Here is a 15,695-nt window from a genome sequence, read left to right as displayed (position 1 = left end):
ACTGGGAGGGAACTGGGCCTAACCAGGCCACAGACTGGGAGCACTGGGGGAAGGTGTCTCGGATGATGGGCTGAACTGGGAGGAACTGGGAGCACTGGGAGGTGCTGACGTGTGCTCGGTGCAGGCTGCGGGTGCGGTGCCACGCCCTGATCCACCACCACGTCTTCACCAACCTCATCCTCGTCTTCATCATCCTCAGCAGCGTCTCGCTGGCCGCCGAGGACCCCGTGCGCGCCCACTCGCCCCGCAACCACGTGGGATACTGGGCAGACTGGGAGGGGAACTGGGAGGAGCTGGGAGGAACTGGGAAAACGGAGCGGGTTGGGAAAACGGGGGCTCCGTCACCCCATGGCTGCGTGGGACCCGGGTGAACGGGGTGGGGGGGAAATGGGGAGACTGGGGGGGGAAATGGGGGGACTTGGGGGGATTTGGGGGGGTCCCTGGGGGTGTTTGGGGTGGGGGTGTTTGGGGTGGGGGTGCTGGGGGGGGGTCACCCCGTTTCCCCCCCTCCCCCCCCCACAGATCCTGGGGTATTTCGACTACGCCTTCACCTCCATCTTCACCGTGGAGATCCTGCTCAAGGTACTGGGGGGGGTGGGTCATTTTTGGGGGGGATTCTGGGGTTTTTGGGGGTGTTTTTTTTTTCTGGGGGGGGGGTCCCAGGCCTCACGGCCTCCCCCCCTCCCCTCAGATGACCGCTTTCGGCGCCTTCCTGCACAAAGGCTCCTTCTGCCGCAACTGGTTCAACCTCCTCGACCTGCTGGTGGTCGGCGTCTCCCTGGTCTCTTTTGGCATCCAGTGAGCACTGGGGGGGAACTGGGAGGGACACTGGGAGCACTGGGAGCGCCCCCGGGGGACACTGGTGTCCCTGGGCAGCTCCAGCGCCATCTCGGTGGTGAAGATCCTGCGGGTGCTGCGCGTCCTGCGGCCCCTGCGAGCCATCAACCGCGCCAAGGGGCTGAAGGTACAGCACTGGGAGGCACTGGGAGGGACTGGGAAGCACTGGGAGGGGGGAAGCATGCCCTTCCTGGGGCAACTGGGAGCGCTGGGATCCCCAGCAGGCGGTGGGGGGGTGTGCTGGGGGTGGTGGGAAGTGGTGGTGTGCTGGTGGGACTGGGAGTGGGGCTGTCCCCGTGTCCTGGTGTCCCCAACACCCTGCTGTCCCCAAAACCCCCGTCATGCTGTCCCCGTGTCCCCAACACCCCCATCACACTGTCCCCAACACCCTGCTGTCCCCAACACTCCCGTCAGGCTGTCCCCGTGTCCCCAACACCCGTGTCAGGCTGTCCCCAACACCCTGGTGTCCCCAACACCCCCATCATGCTGTCCCCAACACCCTGCTGTCCCCAACACCCCCGTCACGGTGTCCCCAACGCCTCGCTGTCCCCAACACCCCTGTCACACTGTCCCTGTGTCCCCAACACCCCGGTGTCCCCAACACCCCTGTCAAGCTGTCCCTGTGTCCCCAACACCCCCATCACACTGTCCCCAACACCCCCATCACGCTGTCCCCAACACCCCGCTGTCCCCAACACCCCCGTCATGCTGTCCCCAACACCCCCGTCACGCTGTCCCCATGTCCCCAACACCCCCATCACACTGTCCCCAACACCCTGCTGTCCCCAACACTCCCGTCAGGCTGTCCCCGTGTCCCCAACACCCGTGTCAGGCTGTCCCCAACACCCTGGTGTCCCCAACACCCCCATCACACTGTCCCCGTGTCCCCAACACCTGTGTCAGGCTGTCCCCATGTCCCCAACACCCCCGTCACACTGTCCCCAACACCCCGCTGTCCCCAACACCCCTGTCACACTGCCCCCATGTCTCCAAGACCTGTGTCAGGCTGTCCCCAACACCCCCGTCACACTGTTTCCAACACCCCGCTGTCCCCAACACCCCCGTCACGGTGTCCCCAACACCCCGCTGTCCCCAACACCCCCGTCAGGCTGTCCCTGTGTCCCCAACACCCGTGTCAGGCTGTCCCCATGTCCCCAACACCCCCATCATGCTGTCTCCAATGCCCCATTGTCCCCAACACCCCTGTCATGCTGTCCCCGTGTCCCCAACACCCGTGTCAGGCTGTCCCCAACACCCCACTGTCCCCAACACCCCAATCACACTGTCCCCAACACCCCGCTGTCCCCAACACCCCTTTCACACTGTCCCCGTGTCCCCAACACCCCGGTCAGGCTGTCCCCAACACCCCGCTGTCCCCAACACCCCCATCAGGCTGTCCCCGTGTCCCCAACACCCCCGTCAGGCTGTCCCCAACACCCCGCTGTCCCCAACACCCCCGTCAGGCTGTCCCCACCCCCCCAGCACGTGGTGCAGTGCGTCTTCGTGGCCATCCGCACCATCGGCAACATCATGATCGTCACCACGCTGCTGCAGTTCATGTTCGCCTGCATCGGGGTGCAGCTCTTCAAGGTGGGGACCCCCCCAGAGAGGCTGGGACCCCCCCAGAGGGGCCGGGACCCCCCCCCGAGGGGCTGGGACCCCCCCACTAAGGGGTCAGGACCCCCCTGAGGGGCTGGGGACCCCCTCCCGGTCCCCTCTGACCCCCATTTCCCCCAGGGCAAGTTCTACAGCTGCACCGACGAGGCCAAGCACACGCCCGGGGAGTGCAAGTGGGTCCTGGTCCCCCCCCCAACGGCCCTGAGTGTGAGTGTGAGCGTGAGTGGAGGCTGAGTGTGAGTGCAGGCTGTGAGTGTGCGGTGTGAACTGTGAGTATAGATGGGGTGGGAGTGGAGCGGGGGAATGCAGCGTGAGCATGGAGGGAGTAGGTGTTGAGTGTGAGCTGAGTGTGAGTGCTGAGTGTGTGCTGAGTGTGAGTGCGTGCTGAGTGTGAGCATGAGCTGAGTGTGAGTGCTGAGTGTGAGCGTGTGCTGAGCATGTGCTGAGTGTGAGCTGAGTGTGAGTGTAGGCTGTGAGCGTGTGCTGAGTGTGTGCTGAGTGTGAGCTGAGTGTGAGTGTAGGCTGTGAGCGTGTGCTGAGTGTGTGCTGAGTGTCAGTGCTGAGTGTGAGCGTGTGCTGAGCATGTGCTGAGTGTGAGCTGAGTGTGAGTGCAGGCTGTGAGCGTGTGCTGAGTGAGTGCGTGCTGAGTGTGAGCGTGTGCTGAGTGTGAGCATGCGCTGAGCATGTGCTGAGTGTGAGTGCAGGCTGTGAGCGTGTGCTGAGTGAGTGCGTGCTGAGTGTGAGCGTGTGCTGAGTGTGAGCATGCGCTGAGCATGTGCTGAGTGTGAGTGCAGGCTGTGAGTGTGTGCTGAGTGTGAGTGCTGAGTGTGGCCGTGTGCTGAGTGTGAGCTGTGTGTGTGTGCTGACTGTAAGGATGTGCTGAGTGTGGGTGCTGAGTGTGAGCCGAGTGTGAGTGCGTGCTGAGTGTGAGCATGAGCTGAGTGTGAGCTGAGTGTGAGCTGCGTGTGAGTGTGAGCTGAGTGTGAGCTGAGTGTGCGTGCTGAGTGTGAGTGTGAGCTGAGTGTGAGTGCTGAGTGTAAGCGTGTGCTGAGTGTGGGTGTGTGCTGAGTGTGAGTGCTGAGTGTGAGCTGAGTGTGAGTGTGAGCTGAGTGTTACCACCCCAGTGCATGCACACGTTGCACGACCGGAGCCGCGTGCCCACCCGCGGATCCCTGCGCCCCCCCTCCGACATCCACCGGGCTCGTTCCCACTACGAGAGGCTGGGGACGCCCCCCCCGTCCCCGCAGTGTCCCCCCCGTCCCCACGGTGTCCCCCCCGTCCCCGCAGTGTCCCCCCCCACCCCACAGTGTCCCCCCCCTTGCAGGGGCACCTTCCTGGTGTACAAGGACGGGGACGTGTCGCACCCCTCGGTGCGGGAGCGCCTGTGGCACAACAGCGACTTCAACTTCGACAACGTGCTGGCGGGGATGATGGCGCTCTTCACCGTCTCCACCTTCGAGGGGTGGCCCGCGTGAGTCCCCCCCCCCCCCCCAGAAGGGTGCTGGCACCCCAAAAGGGTGCTGACACCCCAGGGTGCCCCCACATAGGGTGCTGACACCCCAATCCCTGTCCCCAGAGTGCTGGCACCCCAATCCCCCTGGCATTTGACACCCCAATGTGCCCCCCCATAGGGTGCTGACACCCCAATGTGCCCCCCCCATAGGGTGCTGACACCCCAACCTGCACCTTTAGGGTGCTGACACCCCAATGTAACCCCCCCATAGGGTGCTGACACCCCACCCTGTGTCTTTAGGGTGCTGACACCCCAATGTAACCCCCCCCATAGGGTGCTGCCACCCCAACCTGTGCCTTTAGGGCACCGACACCCCAATGTCCCCCCCCCATAGGGTGCTGCCACCCCAACCTGTACCTTTAGGGTGCTGACACCCCACTGTAACCCCCCCCATAGGGTGCTGACACCCCAACCTGTGCCTTTAGGGTGCTGACACCCCAATTTCCCCCCCCCCATTGGGTGCTGACACCCCAAACTGTGTCTTTAGGGTGCTGACACCCCAATGTCCCCCCCCCATTGGGTGCTGACACCCCAACCTATGTCTTTAGGGTGCCGACACCCCAATGTAACCCCCCCCCGTAGGGTGCTGACACCCCAATGTGCCCCCCCATTGGGTGCTGACACCCCAACCTGTGCCTTTAGGGTGCTGACACCCTAGGGTGCCCCCCCAGTAGGGTGCCGACACCCCAATGTGCCCCCCCAGTAGGGTGCTGACACCCCAAACTGTGCCTTTAGGGCACCGACACCCCGATGTAACCCCCCACATTGGGTGCTGACACCCCAGCACCCATAGGGCCCTGCCGCCCCCCCAAAAAAAACCCTTTTTCCCACCCCCCCCCAAGGCTGCTGTACAAGGCCATCGACGCCAACGCGGAGGACCAGGGCCCCATCTACAACTACCGGGTGGAGATCTCCATCTTCTTCATCGTCTACATCATCGTCATCGCCTTCTTCATGATGAACATCTTCGTCGGCTTCGTCATCATCACCTTCCGCGCCCAGGGCGAGAGCGAGTACCGCAACTGCGAGCTGGACAAGAACCAGGTGCGTGAGGACCCCCCCCCCTTTTAATCTTTCTACCCCCCCCGCGGTGTCATTGGGTGTGTTTTTGTGTCCTTGTCCCCACCCCGGACAGAGGCAGTGCGTGGAGTACGCGTTGAAGGCGCAGCCGCTGCGGCGTTACATCCCCAAAAACCGCAGCCAGTACCGGGTCTGGGCCATGGTCAACTCCACCGCCTTCGAGTACATCATGTTCGTCCTCATCCTCCTCAACACCATCGCCCTGGCCGTGCAGGTTGGTTATGGGGGGGGTCCGGGGGGGCGTTTTGGGGTCGTTGGGGGGGTGTTAAGGGAGTACGGGGGTGGTTAAGGTATGTTAGGGGGGAGTTGGAGTGCTTGGGGGGCTTTTAAGTGGGTTGGGGGTCACTGAGAGATGTTTTGGGGCAGTTAATGCACCCCTGGGGGCAGTTAATGCACCGCTGGGGGCAGTTATTGTACCTCTGGGGGCAGTTAATGCACTGCTGGGGGCAGTTATTGTACCTCTGGGGGCAGTTAATGCACCGCTGGGGGCAGTTAATGAACCCCTATGGGCAGTTTTGTACCCCTGGGGCAGTTAATGCACCCCTGGGGGCAATTAATGCACCCCTATGGGCAGTTATTGTACCTCTGGGGGCAGTTAATGCACCGCTGGGGGCAGTTATTGTACCTCTGGGGGCAGTTAATGCACCCCTGGGGGCAGTTAATGCACTGCTAGGGACCCTGGGGGGCTTTTAAATGACCTGGGGGTAATTAAGAGACATTACGTGGGCAATTAAGGCCCTGGGGGCAGTTAAAAGACCCGTGGGGGGGCTGTTGGGGTCCCTAGAAGGAGACTGGGGGCAGTTAAAGGTCACTGGGGGGTTGTAAGGGACGTGGCAGGGGGAGACTGAGGCACCTGGGGCAATTCAAGCACCCCTGGGGGGCTCAAAGGGACCATGGGGGGCTTTTAAATGGCTTGGGGGGGCAGTTATGGACCCTACAGGGGCAATTAGCACCCAGGGGGGGCAATTAAAGCACCCCGGGGTGTCAATGAGGTGTTCTGGGGGTGCATTTAGGGTGCTGGGAGGGGCATTTAGGGGTCGGGGGGGTGTTTAGGGCTGCAGGGGGGGCAGTTAGGGATACAGGGGGGCAGTTAGGGCTGCAGGGGGGCAGTTAGGGGTGCAGGGGGGCAGTTAGGGGTGCAGGGGGGGCAATTAAAGTGCCCCCCCCAGCACTACGAGCAGTCGAAGCCGTTCAACTACGTGATGGACCTGCTCAACATGGTGTTCACCGGGCTCTTCACCGTGGAGATGCTGCTCAAGATCATCGCCTTCAAGCCCCGGGTAGGCTCAGGGGAGGGGTCCCACAAATTGGGGGGGGGGTCTCACGGTGTGGGGGGGTCGTTTTTGGGGTGCCCCCACCCCAAATTATCTTCCCTCCCCCCCCCCCCCAAAAAAAAAAAGCACTATTTCTGCGACGCTTGGAATACCTTCGACGCCCTCATCGTGGTGGGCAGCGTGGTGGACATCGCGGTCACCGAGGTCAACGTGAGTCGCCCCCACCTCTTCTTTTTGGGGTGGGGGGGTCCCAAAAAACTTCTGGGGGGGGGTCCCTGGTTTTTGGGACCCCCCCCCCCGGTGTCCATCTCCATCCATCCGTCTGTCTGTCCACCATTTCCATCCGTCTCCACCCTGCGCGTGCCTGCAACAGAACGGGGGGCACGTCGGTGAGGTAGGGGGCGTCCATCCCCCCCAACCCCAAATGCGAGGGGGGGGGGATTTAGGGAATTGGGGGGGGTCTCCTCACCCCCTGGTGCCCCCCCCCAAAAAAAAACACCCCCCCTGGCAGAGCTCGGAGGACAGCTCCCGCATCTCCATCACCTTCTTCCGCCTCTTCCGCGTCATGCGCCTGGTGAAGCTGCTGTCCAAGGGCGAGGGCATCCGCACGCTGCTCTGGACCTTCGTCAAATCCTTCCAGGTTTTGGGGTCGGGGGGGGGGGATAAACACGCAATTTTTTTTTGGGGGGGGGTCCCGGGACGCCAAGGAGCCCCCCCCGTGTTGTTTTTTACCCCGCAGGCGCTGCCCTACGTCGCCCTGCTCATCGCCATGATTTTCTTCATCTACGCCGTCATCGGCATGCAGGTGAGGGGCGCATGCAAGGGGGGCGTGCAAGGGGGGTGCAAGGGTTTGGGGGGGGGTCCTCAGGGTCCTCAGGGACCCCCCCAGTGTCACCACGTCCCCCCCTTCTCGTCCCCAAGACTTTCGGGAAGGTGGCGCTGCAGGACGGGACCCAGATCAACCGCAACAACAACTTCCAGACCTTCCCCCAGGCCGTGCTGCTGCTCTTCAGGTGGGTCCCTTATAGGGTCCCCTATAGGGTGCCCTATAGGGTGCCCTATAGGGTGCACAGGGACTTTTGGGGTCCCTGTAGTGCCTGCGGGGTGCCGCACGGTTCCTATAGGATCCCTGTGGTGTTTAAGTGTCCCGGCAGGGGTGTGGGAAGGGTCCCTGTGGGGTATGGGGGGGTTCCTATGGCTTTTGGGGGTTACTGCCGTGTTCCTATAGGGTCTGGGGGGTCCCTGTAGCGGCCATACAGCATCTCTATAGGGTTTGGGGGTCACTGCACGGTTCCTACAGAGCCTCTGTGAGGTCTGGGGGTCGCTGCACGGGGCCTAAAGGGTCCTAATGGTGTCTGGGGACTGCTGTAGGGTCACTAAGAGTCTTTATAGGGTCCCCATAAAGTCCTTATAGGGTCCATGGGGCTCTGTGGGGAGTCCTACAAGGTCCCTATGGGGTCTGTGTGTCCCTGCGGGTTTGCTATGGGGTACAAGGGGCTCCTATGGGGTCCACGAGTCCCTGAGGGTTACTACAGCTCCTGGAGTCCTTTAGGGTCTCCACCACCTCCCTGTGGGGTCTGTGGCTCACCCCAGACCACCTATAGGGCCGTTTTGATGGGGTAGGGGTTTTTGGGGGGGGGTCCGGAGGGACCCTATAGGCGCCAGAGGGGTGCGTGGGGTGCAGGTGCGCCACGGGGGAGGCGTGGCAGGAGATCATGCTGGCCAGCCTGCCCGGCAAGCGCTGCGACCCCGAATCGGACGCGGGGCCCGGCGAGGAATTCACCTGCGGCAGCAACTTCGCCATCGTCTACTTCATCAGCTTCTTCATGCTCTGCGCCTTCCTGGTGAGCCCCACGGCGCTGCCCCACGGCGCGGCGCTGCCCCACGGCGCTGCCCCACAGCGCGGTGCTGCCCCACGGCGCTGCCCCACGGCGCGGCGCTGCCCCCCCCCGAAACACCACGCAGCTCCTGTGTGACACCCCCCAGCCCTATAGCAAGAATCGCACGCCGCGGCGAGAAACCCCGTAACCAGCCCCATAGGGAGCCCCCCAGCCCCATAGCGAGCTCCTCAGCCCCATAGCGAGCCCCTCAGCCCCATAGCGAGCCCCTCAGCCCTATAGCGAGCTCCTCAGCCCCATAGGGAGCTCCTCAGCCCCATAGGGAGCCCCTCAGCAATATAGGGAGCTCCTCAGCCCCATAGCAAGTCCCTCAGTCCCATAGCGAGCCCCTCAGCCCCACAGCGAGCTCCTCAGCCCCATAGCGAGCTCCTCAGCCCCATAGCGAGCCCCTCAGCCCCATAGCGAGCCCCCCAGCCCCATTGCGAGACCCCCAGCCCCATTGCGAGCTCCTCAGCCTCATAGCAAGCCCCCCAGCCCCATAGGGAGCCCCCCAGCCCCATAGCGAGCCCCTCAGCCCCATAGCGAGCCCCTCAGCCCCACAGGGAGCCCCTCAGCCCCACAGGGAGCCCCTCAGCCCCACAGGGAGCCCCTCAGCCCCATATCAAGCCCCTCAGCCCCATAGCAATCCCCTCAGCCCCATAGCGAGCTCCTCAGCCCCATAGGGAGCCCCTCAGCCCCATAGGGAGCCCCTCAGCCCCATAGCGAGCCCCTCAGCCCCATAGTGAGCCCCTTGGCCCCATAGCGAGCCCCCCAGCCCTATAGCGAGCCCCTCAGCCCCATAGCGAGCCCCCCAGCCCTATAGCGAGCCCCTCAGCCCCATAGCGAGCCCCCCAGCCCTATAGCGAGCCCCTCAGCCCCATAGCGAGCCCCTCAGCCCCATAGCAAGCTCCTCAGCCCCATAGCAAGCTCCTCAGCCCCATAGCGAGCTCCTCAGCCCCATAGGGAGCCCCTCAGCCCCATAGTGAGCCCCTTGGCCCCATAGCGAGCCCCCCAGCCCTATAGCGAGCCCCTCAGCCCCACAGGGAGCCTCCCAGCCCCATAGTGAGCCCCTCAGCCCCATAGCAAGCTCCTCAGCCCCATAGCGAGCTCCTCAGCCCCATAGCGAGCCCCTCAGCCCCATAGCGAGCCCCTCAGGCCCCTAGGGAGCCCCTCAGCCCTATAGCGAGCTCCTCAGCCCCATAGGGAGCCCCCCAGCCCTATAGCGAGCTCCTCAGCCCCATAGGGAGCCCCTCAGCCCCATAGGGAGCTCCTCAGCCCCATAGCGAGCCCCTCAGCCCCATAGCACGCCCCTCAGCCCTATAGCGAGCCCCTCAGCCCTATAGTGAACTCCTCAGCCCCATAGGGAGCCCCTCAGCCCCACAGGGAGCCCCTCAACCCCATATCAAGCCCCTCAGCCCCATAGCGAGCCCCTCAGCCCCATAGGGAGCCCCCCAGCCCCATAGCGAGCCCCTCAGCCCCATAGCGAGCCCCCCTCCCCAGATCATCAACCTCTTCGTGGCCGTCATCATGGACAACTTCGACTACCTGACGCGCGACTGGTCCATCCTCGGCCCCCACCACCTCGACGAGTTCAAGCGGGTCTGGTCCGAGTACGACCCCGCCGCCAGGTCTGGCACCGTCACCGCGACCCCCCCCCATTACTGTCACCCCCCCTTATCACCGTCACCCCCCCCAATTGTCACCGTCACCCCCCCAAAACGGCCGCAGGGGTCGCATCAAGCACCTGGACGTGGTGACGCTGCTGCGCCGGATCCAGCCCCCGCTGGGTTTCGGGAAGCTCTGCCCCCACCGCGTGGCCTGCAAGGTGCTTGGGGGTCCGGGGGGGGGTCCGGGGGGGTCACTTCTGCTCCCCCCCACCCCATTTACCCCTTTTCTGCCCCCCCCGCAGCGCCTGGTGGCCATGAACATGCCCCTCAACTCGGACGGCACCGTGACCTTCAACGCCACGCTCTTCGCCCTCGTCCGCACCTCCCTCAAGATCAAGACGGAAGGTTTGGGGCGGGGGGGGGGCGACATTAAAAAATGGGGTGTGGGGGGGTGACAGGAAGGTGGGGACACCCCCTTCCCATCCCCTGCTGTCCTGCGTCCCCCCCCCCCCAAAAAAAAAGGGAATCTGGATGTAGCCAACAAGGAGCTGCGGGCCGTCATCAAGAAGATTTGGAAGAGAACCAAACCCAAGCTGCTGGACGAGGTCATCCCCCCGCCGGAGGGTGAGCGCCCCCCCCCCCCGAATTTGGGGACACTTTTAGGGTGGGGGGGGGACACCCCTGATGGCCTTGACCCCCTCCTTGTGTCTGTGTGTCCCCCCCCCTCAGAGGAGGAGGTGACGGTGGGGAAGTTCTACGCCACCTTCCTGATCCAGGATTATTTCCGCAAGTTCCGCCGGCGCAAGGAGCGGGGGATGCTCGGCCCCAGCAACGAGCGCGCGCTGCAGGTGGGTTGGGACCCCCCCCAGACCCCAAAAAATAATGGGGTGGGGGCTCTTTGGTGCCCCCCCCCCCACACCCCTTTAATTTTTGCCCCCCCCCCAGGCCGGGCTGCAGACCCTCCAAGCGCTGGGCCCCGAAATGCGGCGGGCGCTGAGCTGCGACCTGGAGGGGGACGAGGGCCCCGCGGGCACCGAGGAGGAGCAGCGGACCTATGCCGTAAGCCCCGCCCCTATTTGCCACGCCCTGTTAGGCCACGCCCACATTGACCACACCCTCACAGGCCACGCCCACCCCCCTATCTGCCCGCAGCCCCCCGAGACCCTTTATGGCTCGGCCCCCAGCCCCCCCGGGCTGGAGGAGACCCCAAAAGGCGCCGGCCCCACAGACACCGAGGGGGAGGACCCCGCGCCCCTGCCCCACCCCGGCAGCCATCGCCATGGGGGCAGGTAGGGGGGCACCCTAAAAAAAGGGGGGGGGGCTTAATGGGGTGAGGGCACCCTAAAGGGGTTGGGAGTACTGCCCTAAAGGGTATGGGGGCACCCTAAGGGGGGTGGAGGGACACTAAGGGGTTGGGAGTACCCTAAAGGGTATGGGGGGCACCCTAAAGGGGTTGGGAGCACCCTAAAGGGTATGGGGGCACCCTAAGGGGTTGGGAGTACCCTAAAAGGGGAGGGGGGGGCACCCTAAAGGGTTGGGAGCACCCTAAGGGGGTGGAGGGCACCCTAAAGGGTATGGGGGCACCCTAAAGGGGTTGGGAGTACTGCCCTAAAGGGTATGGGGGGGGCACCCTAAAGGGTTGGGAGCACCCTAAAGGGTATGGGGGCACCCTAAGGGGTTGGGAGTACCCTAAAGGGGGAGGGGGGAGCACCCTAAAGGGTTGGGAGCACCCTAAAGGGGTCTGGAACACCCTAAAGGGTAGGGGGGCAACCTAGGGGGGTGGGGAGGGCACCCTAAAGGTTGTGTGGGGCACCCTAAAGGGGTTGGGAGCACCCTAGAGGGGTAGGGGGGGCACCCTAAAGGGGTTGGGAGCACCCTAAAGGGTATGGGGGCACCCTAAGGGGTTGGGAGCACCCTAAGGGGGGTAGAGGGACACTAAGGGGTTGGGAGTACCCTAAAGGGCACAGGGGGGCACCCTAAAGGGTTGGGAGCACCCTAAAGGGTATGGGGGCACCCTAAAGGGTTGGGAGCACCCTAAAGAGGTATGGGGGAAACCTAGAGGAGTGAGGAGGAACCTAAGGGGTGGGGGAGCACCCTAAAGGGGTTGGGAGTACCCTAAAGGGGGAGGGGGGAGCACCCTAAAGGGTTGGGAGCACCCTAAAGGGGTCTGGAACACCCTAAAGGGTAGGGGGGCAATCTAGGGGGGTGGGGAGGGCACCCTAAAGGTTGTGTGGGGCACCCTAAAGGGGTTGGGAGCACCCTGAAAGGCTGTGGGGGCACCCTAAGGGGTTGGGAGCACCCTAAAGGGGCGGAGGGCACCCTAATGGGTGAGGGAGCACCCTAAGGGGCGGGTGTGGGACACTGGGGGCACCGTGCCACCCCCACGGGGCTGGAGGAGCGGGGAAAGCGGGGCCAAACCCCAAACCCCAAACCCCACAACCCCACAACCCCCCCCCCACGTGCAGGCGGCGCTCGGATGGGGGCGCCGGCCCCCACCCCACTGCTGGGGGGCAGGAGGAGCCGGCGCCCCCCGAGGACGGGGAGGAGCAGGGGGAGGACGACAGCGAGGACCCGGCCCCCCGCTGGGCTGGGGACAGGTATGGGGGGGGGGGGTAAGGGGTCCTATAACCCCCCCGCCACCCCCTTAACGCCTTCTCGTCCCCCTCCCCAGGCGGCTGGGACCCTCGGCCACCCCCCACTGGGCTGGGGGGGCTGCGAGGGGGGGCTCGCTGCCGCTGCCCCCCCGCCACTTCGCCCTGCACAACGGGGCGCCGCTGGAGGGGCAGCAGCTCAAGAGGCGCCGGCTCCTGCCCCCCACCCCCGCAGGTAAGGGGGCTGGGCTTTTGGGGAGCCCCCCCCCATTTTGAAATACACAGGGGGGGGTCTTTGGGGAAAGGGGGGGCTTGGGGGAAAGGGGGGGTACTCACTGAGCCCCCCCCCTCAAGGCCGCAAGCCCTCCTTCACCATCCAGTGCCTGCGGCGCCAGGGGAGCTGCGAGGACGAGCCCATCCCCGGCACCTACAACCCCTCGGGCCCCCCCGGCCCCCCCAGGCCGCAGGTACCGCGTGTGACACACGTGTGACACGCGTGTGACACGCGTGTGACACGCGTGTCACCTCCATGTGTGCCCCCCCCGCCCTTAAATACCGTTTGTCCCCCCCCCCCAGGGCTACGGCAGCTCCGAAACCTGGCGCACGGGGGGCTCGTCGCACGCCTGGGCCGCTGCCGCCCCCCCCCGCGGCCACGTCCTCTACGCCCCCCTCATCCTGGTGGAAGGGGGGGGCGCAGCGGGGGGGGCCGGGGGCAGCCTCCCCCCCCTCTCCCGCTGGATTTTAGGGGAACGCGGCCCCCCCCAGGGCCCCCTCCGCTTGCCGCTGGGCCGCGGCTCCGCCGACAGCCTCGTGGAGGCCGTGAGTTTCCCCCCTCCTCCTCGCGTCCCCCCCCCTGCCTCGTTAAATCCTGGCACGGAGAGGAATTTAACGAGGAATTGCTCATTAAATCCTGCCATGGACGGGAATTTAATGAGGAATTCAACACGGAATTCCTCGTTAAATCCTGCCGTGAAGAGGAATTTAATGAGAAATTCCTCATTAAATCCTGCCATGGAGAGGAATTCCTCATTAAATCCTGCTGTGGATAAGAAGTTAATGAGAAATTTAATGAGGAATTCCTCATTAAATCCTGCCATGGAGAGGAATTTAATGAGGAATTCCTCGTTAAATCCTGCCACGGAGAGGAATTCAATAATTCAACGAGGAATTCCTTGTTAAAAACTGCCACGGACAGGAATTTAACGAGGAATTCAATGAGGAATTCCTCATTAAATCGTGCCATGGAGAGGAATTTAACAAGGAATTCCTCGTTAAATCCTGCTGTGGAGAGGAATTCAACGAGAAATTCCTCATTAAATCCTGCCGTGGAGAGGAATTCAATAATTCAACGAGGAATTCCTTGTTAAAAACTGCCACGGACAGGAATTTAACGAGGAATTCTTCATTAAATCCTGCCGTGGAGAGGAATTAAACGAGGAATTCCTCATTAAATCCTGCCGTGGAGAGGAATTCAATGAGAAATTCCTCGTTAAATCCTGCTGTGGACAGGAATTTAACGAGGAATTTAATGAGGAATTCCTCATTAAATTCTGCCATGGAGAGGAATTCCACAAGAAATTCCTCATTAAATCCTGCCATGGAGAGGAATTCAATGAGAAGTTCCTTGTTAAATCCTGCTGTGGACAGGAATTTAACAAGGAATTTAATGAGGAATTCCTCGTTAAATCCTGCCGTGGAGAGGAATTCAATAATTCAACGAGGAATTCCTTGTTAAAAACTGCCACGGACAGGAATTTAACGAGGAATTCCTCACTAAATCCTGAAATTCAACGAGGAATTCAACAGGGACCCCCCCCTAAAAACAAAACCAACACATCATAACCCTAGGTACTCATCTCGGAGGGGCTGGGCTTGTTCGCCCGCGACCCCAAATTCGTGGCGGTGGCCAAGCGGGAGATCGCTGACGCCTGCGAGCTGACGATGGACGAGATGGAGAGCGCCGCCGCCGACCTCCTGACGCGCCGCCGCCGCCCCACGCCGCCCGGCCCCGTCTACAGCGACGAGGAACCGCTGCGGCCCCCCGCCGAGGAGGAGCTGGCCGACGAGATGGCTTGCGTGGGGGGGCCCTAAATTGGCTGGGGGGGGGACCTAAGGTGTTGGGGGGGGGCCCTAAGGTGTTGGGAAGGGGTTAAGGGGGGAGTGGAGAGGGTGGGGGTGTGGTAAAAATGAGGGTTGGTTCAAAAATTGGGGGGTATCGTGGAAAGAGGGGGGTAGGGAAAAGGTGAGGTCAATTAAAAAGTGGGGGGGGGGGTGGTGAAAAAGGGGGGAGGTCGTAAATGGGGGGGAATCTGAAGAAACAGGGGGTATGGCAAAAGGTAATGGGGTTGTAAAAATAATAAGGGGGTATCTGGGAAAGGGTGGGGTATGAGGAAAATAAGGGTTGGTTAAGAAAAGGGGGGGGTAAAGGAGTGGGGGGCATGGCAAAAAAAAAAAGGGGGGTACCTCATAAAGGGGTATTTCTATAGATTTAAGAAGTTATAGGAAAGAGGTGTTTTAACTGAAAAACAAAACAAAACAAAAAACAAACAAAACAAACAAACAAACAAAAAACAAACAAAAAAAACAACCAAACAAAATACCACAAGGGTTTTACCTCAGATTTTTTTAAACTAGAGAACGGGGGGGTTATCACAGAGAAAAAAAATGGGTTTTATCTTAAAAGTGAGGCGGTTTTACCTCAGAAAATGTAGTTTTACACGAAAAAAAAAGTGTTTTTTTAACCTCAGTTGTTGTTTCGTCTCATTAAAGAAAAGTTTTACCTCAGAAAATGAGGGAGGCTACCCCAGAAAGGGTGGTTAGCCCCAGAATGAGGGGTTGGGGGGGTGTTAACCTCAAAAAAAAAGTCATTTTACCTCACGGGGCGAATTTTTACCTCAAGAACCGAAGGGTTTACCTCAGAAACGGGGAGTTTTACCTCAGGAAATGGCGGCGGGGCGCCTCAGGGAGGGGTTAACCTCAAAAAAAGGGAAGGTTTACCTCAGAAAAGGGCTGCTCTACCTCAGAAAACGTTTTTTAAGCCTCGGAAAGGGGCTTTTTAACCTCGGGAGAGGAGATTTTGCCTCAAAAAAGAGAGTTTTACCTCAGAAACGACGCTTTTCCCCACACGAAGCCGCCTCGCGCCGCCGCCGCCACCTGCCCCTCGCCCCGCCCCCTCCCCGCACGCCCATTGGCGGAGGCGGCGCTAATTGGCAGGAGCTGCGCCCAATGGGGAAAGCTCCTGCGCCCCGGCGCCCTCCGCGCATGCGCACTGCTCATTTCAACCCAGCCGCCGTGAGGTG

General features: G+C 62.1%; 1 protein-coding gene and 1 long non-coding RNA gene across 2 annotated transcripts in view; one reads left to right on the top strand and one right to left on the bottom strand.

The window, feature by feature from the left end:
• Positions 1-14,634, top strand: part of CACNA1F (calcium voltage-gated channel subunit alpha1 F) — a 28,142-nt gene extending 13,508 nt beyond the window's left edge. The window contains exons 22-49 of the mRNA XM_084540265.1: positions 125-254; positions 523-582; positions 692-798; positions 877-964; positions 2,320-2,427; positions 2,575-2,627; positions 3,779-3,925; positions 4,810-5,011; positions 5,103-5,261; positions 6,217-6,327; positions 6,448-6,531; positions 6,695-6,715; positions 6,833-6,961; positions 7,061-7,126; positions 7,243-7,334; positions 8,006-8,165; positions 9,699-9,826; positions 9,927-10,023; positions 10,108-10,210; positions 10,328-10,429; positions 10,535-10,653; positions 10,751-10,864; positions 10,958-11,094; positions 12,271-12,402; positions 12,477-12,631; positions 12,751-12,863; positions 12,973-13,215; positions 14,245-14,634. Of these exons, the coding sequence (XP_084396391.1) occupies positions 125-254; positions 523-582; positions 692-798; positions 877-964; positions 2,320-2,427; positions 2,575-2,627; positions 3,779-3,925; positions 4,810-5,011; positions 5,103-5,261; positions 6,217-6,327; positions 6,448-6,531; positions 6,695-6,715; positions 6,833-6,961; positions 7,061-7,126; positions 7,243-7,334; positions 8,006-8,165; positions 9,699-9,826; positions 9,927-10,023; positions 10,108-10,210; positions 10,328-10,429; positions 10,535-10,653; positions 10,751-10,864; positions 10,958-11,094; positions 12,271-12,402; positions 12,477-12,631; positions 12,751-12,863; positions 12,973-13,215; positions 14,245-14,487 (3,403 nt within the window). The 3' untranslated portion in view covers positions 14,488-14,634. The remainder of the gene's footprint in view (positions 1-124; positions 255-522; positions 583-691; positions 799-876; positions 965-2,319; positions 2,428-2,574; positions 2,628-3,778; positions 3,926-4,809; positions 5,012-5,102; positions 5,262-6,216; positions 6,328-6,447; positions 6,532-6,694; positions 6,716-6,832; positions 6,962-7,060; positions 7,127-7,242; positions 7,335-8,005; positions 8,166-9,698; positions 9,827-9,926; positions 10,024-10,107; positions 10,211-10,327; positions 10,430-10,534; positions 10,654-10,750; positions 10,865-10,957; positions 11,095-12,270; positions 12,403-12,476; positions 12,632-12,750; positions 12,864-12,972; positions 13,216-14,244) is intronic.
• Positions 4,872-15,560, bottom strand: LOC311429130. Its single transcript, XR_014688108.1, has 4 exons — positions 15,497-15,560; positions 6,865-6,954; positions 6,474-6,685; positions 4,872-4,996 (listed from the first exon to the last, which is right to left on the bottom strand). It is a non-coding gene; the product is annotated as an uncharacterized lncRNA (long non-coding RNA).
• Positions 15,561-15,695: the final 135 nt, after the last annotated feature.

The sequence above is a fragment of the Aythya ferina genome, assembly GCF_964211825.1.
Source record: "Aythya ferina genome assembly, contig: HAP1_SCAFFOLD_359, whole genome shotgun sequence".
Classification (NCBI taxonomy): Eukaryota; Metazoa; Chordata; class Aves; order Anseriformes; family Anatidae; genus Aythya; species Aythya ferina.
Note: the sequence above shows the minus strand (reverse complement) of the source record. Positions and strands in the feature narration are given on the sequence as shown.